Source organism: Telopea speciosissima, chromosome 8 (assembly GCF_018873765.1).
Source record: "Telopea speciosissima isolate NSW1024214 ecotype Mountain lineage chromosome 8, Tspe_v1, whole genome shotgun sequence".
Taxonomy (NCBI): domain Eukaryota; kingdom Viridiplantae; phylum Streptophyta; class Magnoliopsida; order Proteales; family Proteaceae; genus Telopea; species Telopea speciosissima.
In genome coordinates this window covers 42098776-42109267 of record NC_057923.1, presented here as the reverse complement: position 1 = coordinate 42109267, position 10492 = coordinate 42098776, and the positions used below count along the sequence as shown (strand labels likewise).

General features: G+C 40.3%; 1 protein-coding gene across 2 annotated transcripts in view; it reads left to right on the top strand.

The window, feature by feature from the left end:
• The first annotated feature begins 2216 nt into the window (after positions 1-2216).
• The window catches only part of LOC122671378 (chaperone protein DnaJ-like), a 114591-nt gene continuing 106315 nt past the window's right edge, over positions 2217-10492 (top strand). The window contains exon 1 of one of the 2 annotated variants that reach the window (XM_043868552.1): positions 2217-2597. In XM_043868552.1, the coding sequence (XP_043724487.1) occupies positions 2310-2597 (288 nt within the window). In that variant the 5' untranslated portion in view covers positions 2217-2309. The remainder of the gene's footprint in view (positions 2598-10492) is intronic. The other variant, XM_043868551.1, reaches the window with a different exon arrangement.

Here is a 10492-nt window from a genome sequence, read left to right as displayed (position 1 = left end):
CCCTTAGCCTCTACCCTTTTCCTTCAGACCATAGAAGTCCTTTCTTGAATTTTAGGTGCTTACAGGGATATTGGACTTTTCAAAGGTATTAAGATTTCCAGAAATGCTCTTGAAATATCTCAATTTCTATTTGCTGATGTCACTTTTATTTTTTGTAGAGCTATTGAAGATGACTTTTTAACCATTAAATCAATTCTTGACCCTTTTCTCTGATATTACTGGCCAGGAGATCAATTTTTTAAAAAGTGAATTTTTTTCCAGTAACAATGTGTCTTGTATAAATAGAAAATCTTTATGCTCTCTCCTTCATATGAAAGAAATGTCTTCAAATTCTTTTTATCTGGTTCCTAAACTGTGTCATTTTGATCTAAATATAGAGATTTAAAGTTTATTGTTGATAGGGTAAGATCCAAACTTTCTTCTTGGAAATCAAATTTCTTTCTTATACTGGTCGTCGTGTTTTAATCCAATCAATGCTCTCTTCTACTCCTTCATATTTAATGTCATGCTTCCTCTTCCCCAAAAAGGTTTGTAAAGATTTAGATTCAATTTACAATCATTTCTGGAATAATGGAAACAATGATAAAAAAAAAATGTCATTTAATTGGATGGGATAAAGTTTGTCAACCATCTAAGAATGGAGGACATGGAATTAGAAAATCTTATGTGCATAATAAAGCTCTAATTCTAAAACTATGATGGACACTTATTACTGAAACTAATTCCATTTGGGCTAGAGTGCTTAAAGCAAAATACTTCCCTAAGAGCTCCATTTTTTACCCCAAAACACTTGCAAAAAGGGGTTCATGGACCGGGAACAACATTGTTTCTATTCTACCCGACTTGAAAAAAATGGTGTATTGACAAGTGGGGAATGATAAGACAATTTCATGTTGGTTTGATCCTTGGATCTCCTCATCCGCAGGTAATCACTTGCCCAGTATAAGAAATTATAATTTAAATCTCAATTCTATTGAGGACCTGTCCTCTAATTATGTATGGAATCGTCCGCTTCTTTGTTCTTTCTTTTCTTTTAGAAATGCCAATAATATTCTTAGAATTACTGTATCTGATTCTGAAGATTGTTGGAGATGTCCCCTTTCCAAAAATGGGTCGTTTTCAACAAAGTTTGCAGCCAAATGCCTTTCATCGCCCATAACTTCTAGTCCCATAATATCCAAATAGTGGAGGTTTTTTTTGAAAATTAATATTCATCCTCGATTTAAAATCTTCTTTTGGCGTGTTTTAAATGCAGGGATTCCCGTCGAGCCTTTCTTTTGAAATGGATGCCGGTTGGGCCTTCATGTATTTTATGTGGTTCTGTCAAAAAATCAATCTGACATCTTTTCCTATCATGTGATTGGGTTAAGCGTATCTAGGTTTCTAGCCCGATTGGACTGTGAATTGAGCATCTCACAACCCCCTCTTTTACATACCTTTGTGCTTCCATCCATGAAGCTCATGTTTCTGATAAACAATCTATGATTTGGTTTTTCTCTGTTTTCATTGTAACATGTTATTTCATCTGGAATGTAAGGAACAAAGTACTCTTAGGTGCTGCTATGACTGACCTTATGTTGGTCATTTGGAAGTCTTGCACAAAGCATACACCCTTTTGATCTTTCCCTAATCCCTGCTAATACAAAAACGAATTTCTCTGGTTTAATTGGTGCAAACATGCATATATGAACTAGACCTTAGAATAACCAGTTGGATTTTTTACATTTTGAGAGATGGACAGAATGTGCTAATAGATGCAGGTAAACTTGCTACTAGCGATGTAAGGGAAACATAACTTTTTGGATTACTCAAAGGATAGAAATGCGCTCATGAAACAAATATTCCAATCTCTCGATTGTTGTTCTGTAATAGAGATCTTTGTGAATATCTTACCCCTTCAAACTATTTTAAAGTTCCTTAGAAACTTCTTGGATCTCTCTAAGAATTAACACAAGCTACTGTTAACTTTACTAGTATTCCGTTTAACTGGTTTGTAATCCTGTTTTGGTTTCTCTATAATATTTCTTTTTTCCCAAAAAAAAAAAAATAACCCTCTCGGCTGAGGTCTCCTTTCTTACGTTCAACACGTGTTCACACATTTGTTAAGCATCACAGGAGAGCCTATGGTTCGTCGCGTTTCGTCCGTAACCATAAAAGCTCCCCTGGCTTTCTGCCCATGACCCAAAGATTCCAAATTACAGTGTGTGTGAGAGAGAGAGAGAGCATGAACCCAAGTTCTCATCTGTTCGTCCAATGCCTCCTCTTCTTCTCTTAGGACAAACAACAAACAGCTTCATTCCTGTTATTCAATGGCGCTTACTCTCTCATTCTTCCCTACCGCTACTTCTCTCGGTTTCTGTACTGAGCGTCGACAACTATTCTTCCATGACTCTTCATTCCTCGACGGTGGCCTGAGCCTCAGGAGACACCAGCTATCTCTTTCTTTCTCCTTTTCACAATTCAACAAGAAAAGGTTCGTGAGTAAGCGCTTCTCCACTCTAATTACTGCCGCTGCTGACTACTACTCCACCCTTGGGGTTCCTAAGTCTGCGAGCATCAAAGAAATCAAGGCTGCTTACCGAAGGTTGGCGCGCCAGGTACTGGAAAGAAATTCGTTGGGGGTTCTTATTTTGTCTTTTGAAGCTTGGCATTACTCTGATATTTTCTGTTCGTTTTGTTCCCTTAACAGTTTTCTTCCCCCAAAATTTTGAAGGAAAAGAATTTGGTTTTAACCATATTTAAAGCTGTCAATGAACATCAAATTAAAATCCAAATTGGTACCAAAAGAAAAAAAAAAGTAAAATCAAAATCCAAATCATGAGTCTCGGGTTGTAAGTTGGGTAGGGGTTCAGTTTGTGATTTTCTTTTGCTACATGAACTGGAGATGGTGTAGATTTAATGGCAAAATCATTTACAATAGCAATAAACAATTGGAGCGCTTAGCATGGTTCTCGATTACTTGGAATGAGTGTAGAGTGTATGAAGATGACTTCTAACTTTTCCATCGAGTGTTCTGACCTGTTCTGCTGATGTGTTAGTAATGCTTGCTTTAGTTGTCATTTTGCTTCTTGAATAGCTATAATGCATTTTAGATAGAACGAGGATTGAAACAGGCTATTTATGCGGTCCATATGTTAAATTAGTACAAGTTTGTGGAGTGCTTTGTTAAATGTGTAACTATTGGTGTGGTTTTGTTAATTTAGACTGGAGCTTCATTTGTTTTAGTTCAGTGCTTGAGTGAAACATGAAATTTACTCTCTTCCCTTGCTTAGGATTTAGAAAACTATTCTGACATCCATTGCATAGGCTGTATTTAAATATTACTGCCTTTCTGGTAGGTTGATTTCCTGTACTTGTGGGAGATTGATTAACTGTGTCATTCCTTTTTGGGCTATGCTTTCTTCAGCTCCCTTTGTTTTGCACTCTGATGCAAAATGTCTGTTTTCTCGCTTCACTTGTTGTACGTATATAGTTCATAGTTGTCAAGGTGACAAGACGAACCAAGGCAGTGGAGCGGCGCCTAAGCGTTTAGGTGACAAGTTGCCCGCCTAGGCATTGCCTATGCGACCAAGGTGCCAAGCGTTATCCCCCCCCCCTCCTTCTCTAACATCATTAAGTATTCTACAATATATACCTTATATTCATCAAAATTCAACATTAAGCCACATCAAGTCATCAAAAAATAAAATAGAAGCTACATCAATATTCATAATAAAACCAGCTCAGAATCCTCTACAAATTCTTAACAAGCTAAAGTGAATGGAGTGCTTTGTTATATAAAGCATGGCTGGGTCACAACAATCTTAGGAAAATTTATATTTACTATCATTAGTAGGTGTCAAACACACAACAATCGAAAACACTTTTCCACATCATCCACCCTATTCAAATCTTGAGGGCAACAAACTTTGCAAGGCCTCACTCCTAATTGATTTAAACCAAGCTAATGAACATTTGATATTCCTATATTGTTCTAGTGACTATTAAGCAGTCTTAGTCATGTTACTGAAAATTACATCACTTGAAACCATCTTTCCCAGTGATAGTATACTTAAACTAGCAGAATTTGTTTTTGAAGGAAAACGATGATATTAAATAGAAATAATTTTGGCAGTTGGCACTAGGCAAGACATGCTGTACTAAGAAAGTAATTATGATGAGCTTAACGAGTAATAAGTAAGAGATACCGTTTAATGATCTAGTGTAAATTGTAAAAAAGCACATTTTTGTCATCAGCAGCTCCAAATATACCACCAGTGCATGGATCATCAACGCTTAGTGTTAAAACTGCACAGAGAATACACAGGCGGTAACAGCGGGAAAATAAGAAAATAGAAGCAGCCAGTGGTAACAGAGAAAAAAAATAAAAAGAAGGGAAAAAGAATGCTAACTGCTCCCGTGGTTAGAGAGGTTCCTGCGCCTAGACATAAACCAATGCCTTCGTGTGCGAAAGACTGTTCAGCCCCCAGTGAAATAAAAAGTCACATCCAAACCAATGCCTCTGTGTGTACTTTCATTGACTACCATGCTGGTGCAGGGGCTACACAACCGGTGAGTGTTCTCTTGCCCTAAAAAGAAATAAGGAGGAAAAAAGGAATCAATTAACACTTCAACAGAGATGAAAGGAGGGAAAATAAAAAGAAAAAAGAAGAGAAAAAAAACACCAGGTCTTCTCCAACCTTCGACCTTACCCATGGGGCGGTAGAACCAGAACAGCTTCGATGGAGAGATCTCACTCGATAGGTCTCGATTGAACCTGAAACATTAGGTACTCTATCGCAACACCAAGGCCTTTTGAATCTAGCAAGAAGTAATCCCAGAAATCAAGTAGCATTCGTGTTATAAGCTTCTGAAACTGAATTCAGTTTGCAGGTTTCGTATTTTCTCAAGAGAGAAATCTCTCAACCGGGATGACGATTGAGGCTAAGGGTATAAGGTATAGATCACCCCCAAGTGCTGATTCAAGCACCAAAGTTTGAAATAGGTTGATGAAGAACTGAGAGAGATCAATATCTCTCTTTGCTGACCCCAAATCACGCCAGGATGGGGTAACAGTAAAAGGATAATGAAATAGAAAGCAGGAAGAAGAACAAGAACTCAAACATTTACCTTGTTGGAGCCAGAGTAAGAGGAGTGTTCGAGAAACTCAAACACTTACCTTGCCGGAGCTGGAGTAAGAGTAGGAGTGTTCGCCGGATCTTTATCTTGTCGGAGGAGCCTCTCCGGAAACCAGGATGGCAGGATAAGTGTCGCCTTTGAGCTGCGAAGGTTTCTGGTTTTTGGGTTTTAGGCTTTCAGGATAGTTATGATGATGAGCAGTTAATGCCCAGTACACTTTCTCCCTCTCGTCCAATGTCTATCTCAAGCAACAGTTCTTTTTCAAAGACACTCTTTCCCAAATGTTTCCAACGACTCTTTCCCTTGCCCTTTATATATATATAAAGGGGTTTTCTTAGCCACTATAGTTTTGTTTAGTGGTAAGGAAGAAGAAGAGCGGTAAGGGGGACTGCTAGAACAATGATTCCTATCCATATAGTTTCTGACAAGATAAGGCTCCGGCGAACACTCCTACTCTGGAGCAATCGTTGGAGTGTTCGCCGGAGCCTTATCTTGTAGGTAAGGGGGACTGCTACAGCAACGATTGCTAAGCTCTCTAGCAGTTTCTCCAGTCTTTCTCCCTCAATCTCGTCTTTTTCTCTCAGCTCTCTTCTTTGTCACTGGTCTTGATTATCAATGTTCAGTTTTGTTACATGGTATCAAAGCGATGAAGAAGAAGAAGAAGAAAATAGAAAATCTGCAAGTCTGGAAAAAAATGATTTCTGTTGTTTTGATCCTACCTGCTGCTATTTCTTAATTTATTTCTGTTGCTCAAACTTCAAGGGATATTTCCTACTGCTAGGATGTCCATTTGATCCTGTTTCTGGCCCTTAATCATCTCTTCAGCTGCTGCTATTTGGGTTCTCCAAAACCAGGGGGCGGTACTCTATATTTTGGGAGATTTTTGTACCCATCGATTTCTGGTTTCCATCAAGTCTGGCCAGCAGATCTGCTCCAACTATTGGTTCGTAGTAACCTATACTGCCTATTTATCACAACAACCTGATGCTATTTGGTCCCCAACAACCTAATGTTGTTACTTGGTTCGCAGTAACCTATATACCTATTTATCAGTGGATTTGTTATTTGAGACCTCTGTTTGGGGCTCAAGGAGTGAGTTTGATCTTTACTAATCAGACCTTTTGTCACACCTCGACCCGGTTTATAAGGGCCAAGTGTGACTGGATGTCTCTCACATCCAACCAACCCACCAGGATCGCAAGTGCTGTACTTATTCACAATCACATTCACAAATACAGAATTTAAATGCAGCGGAAGCAATTAAATATATAAATAAGGCAGTAAATAAGGAAGAGCTAGTGATAACAGGTGTATATATAGATTCAAGTGAAATTGAGTTACATTGGTTGTTCACAAACAGTAACCCAAAACCCAAAAAGACTTATTACAGTAGTCTATATAAAAGTGTTATACAAAAAGAGAGGAAAGAGGTAGCCTGTCAGCCAGGCGGCTCAAGAGAATGCGCAGTCGTCGCATGAGCACGAAGCATCGTGCTCCACCAAATGAGGAGTGTCAACTCCGGGAGCTGAAGGAGAGTCCTATGTAGAGGAGACTCCCACAGAAGCACCAGAAACAGTAGAATCATCTGAAAAATAAGGTAATCAAAGGGGTGAGCTCCACTGAGCCCAGTAAGGAAATGCATGCAAACATATCACAACAATCCATGATGAATGTCCTAAGCAAGCATGCCCCTAACATGGATTCTAAGTCACATGAGGTATAAGTACTACTGTAATAGAATACTAGCCTCGGTCCTGGAAACACATAACCAGACGTTGGTCATCCGAGCGAAAGCATTCTACTACGGTAGAGACCCGGCAGCTCAGGCATCATACATCTGACGCTAACGGAGCCCCAGTGAGTAACCCTACTGTTTGTTCCCATAGCGGATTGCACACGCTAACATGGGACAGTGAATGGCATTCCGGAATTTACCCTTCGGACCTACCACGGGTTATCCAACACCTCTTCCCCTGTTGGTAAGGGACGTAGTACTGGGTAATGATGGCACATGTATGTACAGTTCAATTGTAAAGTAAACAATGCATCATTATCATCAATTGTATAGTATCAAGTAATATCAATGCAATGCAGTATGCCAATGCAACCTAATTCACATGCAGTCTAGTATGAAGAATTTAAAGCTAGAAAACTATATGATCTGAGCAGTAATAATGATGCATGACATGGCATATTGAACAAGTAGTAATTAAGACAACAAACAGACATAAATTAAGTCAAATTCCCTTACCTGATGTGTTAAACTAGTGTAGGGTAGTAAAACTCCAGTAATCAGGCAGGAACAGTCAAGAACAGGCCAAAAATAGTCCTAAAACAATGGCAAACATCAATTATTAGGGTCAGGAGATAGGCTAAGCTCAAACCAAGGTACAAGGGGCAATTTGGTCCAAAATGATTGAACCGGATTCAGGGGTCAGACCAACTGGTCGACCGGTTCAAAACTTACTTCTGCATCCGATTGAAGTGGCAGAATTGGGGGTTTTGTTTGTAACCCCCAGATCTTGACATGCAGGCAGTGAATTTCATGTTTCAGATCTAAACTAAGGTGGGTCCATCCAATTTGGGGATCAATTTCAGAATTTGGTTTCAAATTTGGGGATTTTTGTTAATTACTTTCAATTATCCATTTAAGGTTCATGAATCAGACAATTCAGCTAAGAATTGGGTTCCTAAGATGGGGATTTCAGGTCATAGCCACATCTGAACCATTAATTGGTTCAAAACAGGATTTAATTGGGCATAATTTGGTTAAAAGCTTAGCTCTTAAAGCTTAAGGGAAGATTTTTGGGTTTAGGACAGAAATTGAAGAAGATCAAGGTGGAAAAGAGAGGAATTAGGGCCTACCTGAGCACAACAGTAATAGCAGTGTGATGGCAGCTTAGTTTTTATGCAGCAAGGTGATCAAATCCAGTCCAAAATTCCAATTTCAGGTAGCGAGAATCAGCCTCAAGTTTACAACCTTCTTTTCTCTCTTCTTCTTCTTCTTTCTCCTTCCTTCTTCTCTATTCTTCTAAGTTCTAAGAGCTGGACCGATTCTGATTTCCTTTAGCTAAGGGAATAGTGAAATAGGTTGCTATATGTTATAATGACTAAGGCATGTTTGCCTAATTACAAAAAAATCTGTTTTGTAAATTGGTTTCTTAAAACTAATTCTAAGTAGAATTATTTACTTAATTAGCTTCTTTTAACTATAACATGATGTCATATGACATCAGGGGTAATCCAAGTACGGGTAACTATTGGAAATAGGATTCCCCGCTGGGGATGCGGGTCCCACAGAGGTAAATTACTAAACTACCCCTATAAACTCCAATTGGTCGTACAATACCTTAATAAATACAAGTAATTTCATACTTACAATGGCTTTAATTGATAGAGAGGTTTTGCATGCTATCCAGCCAGCAGATCTGACACAGGTACCTTAGGTGCAGGGTTCCATTGGGGTCCTCTGACTCCAGAAGGGCAAGTTGGGAAGACTCCCTGGAATCCTCCATAGATGTGTCGAGGGATTGATCCACGTCCTCGACAGATGCAACCCATAGCATCGAAGCAACCATGGACTCAGCACTGGAACCTGAAATCATACAAGTTCCAAAGTTTAAATTTGCTGCGGTTTTCACACTTTGCTTATGTGATCTTTGTTAATCACATCATTGTTATTCTGTTGATTGGAGTGCCTTCCTTCAGAAGGGCTTATGTGTAGCCATTGGAGTTGCACTTTTATTTGTCTTTGTGTGATGTAGCTGTTGGATGTTGTACTGTAGAAACTGCTTCCTCTAAAAGGCCGACCTTGTAGGAAAGGAAGGAAACAATATGTATATCATACAGGAGCTCTAACACGGCGGACTATCCAAAGGGGGACATGGGTGGATAAATAATTTTTTTAACACCTGCCCGCTCCCAGGGGGACTCGATACCGTGACCCCTGCCTGCTCTGATACCATGTGTACCTCTTCCTCCAGTGCCCCATTTAGGAAGGCATTTTTAACATCTAGTTGTTGCAAATCCCAACCAAGGTTGACTGCACATGACAACAATACCCGAACTGTATTCAACTTTGCAACAGATGCAAAGGTCTCCTGGTAATCAATGCCGTATGTTTGAGTAAAACCCTTGGCCACGAGTCGTGCCTTATATCTATCCACGGTGCCATCTACCTTCTGTTTCACCACAAACACCCACTTACATCCAACAATTTTCTTCCCAGGTGGAAGAATCACAAGCTCCCATGTGTTATTTTTCTTCAAAGCCTCCATTTCTTCCATCATGGCTGCCTTCCACTTTCCATCTGATAGAGCTTCCTGCCCATTATTAGGAACACGAACAGAAGAAAGGGAAGAAATAAAAGCACGAAATGATGGGAAAAGGGATTCATAAGAAACAACATGAGATATAGGATGTTGCGTGCAAGTCTTGACACCTTTGCGAAGGGCAATAGGCAACTCAGGAGAAGAAATATTACCGGGTGGAGAGGCAGGTTCTGGATCCAGGTTTGGCAATTGGATGGGTACGGGAGCAACGGTTGATTGAACCTGCTTATGTTTCCTTCCATAGGTCTTTATATTGCTAGCATCAATCTTCCTCTGAAATTCACTAATGGTCCTCTGGACAGGAGTTTGGGCTAAAGTGGGCTGGACAGGAGTCTGGGCTGGAGTGGGTTGGACACCCTGTACAGGAGTGGGCTGCTCCCCCTGTACAGGAACCTCTCCCCCTGACTCAGGGGGAGGAGTAGGCTGAACAGACTCAAGATAAACAGGCTAGAGAGGAGGTGGAGAGTCTACAGTCAACACATCTTCGCTAACACTCTCCCCCTGAAGAGGTGGGGACATATAGTAGGAGACATGCTCATGAAACACGACATCCATGTTGACAAAAATCCAGCGGGATGGAGGGTGATAGCACTTATACCCCTTCTGGGTAGCAGAGTACCCTAAGAAAATGCACCGAAGACTACGGGGATCAAGTTTGCCCGGGGACCTGGTATCCCTGGCATAGCAAACGCAGCCAAACACTTTGGGTGGAACAACAAAGGAGGAAGAGCCAAGTAATAGCTCAACAGGGGGTCGAGAGTTAAGGATCCTACTGGGCAGCCTATTAATTAAATAGGCGGCAGTGAGGACAGCATCCCCCCAATAAATAGAAGGGACGTTCCAGGCAAACAAAAGGGCACGAGCTACCTCTAAGAGGTGCCGGTTCTTCCTCTCAGCCACACCATTTTGGGCTGGAGTATCAACACAGCTGGTCTAATGGAGGATCCCATGGGCAGCCAGGTATTTTTGGAACTGACCTTCCATATACTCTCGCCCATTATCACTCCTTAAAATTTGAATAGTGGACTGAAATTGAGTTTTAA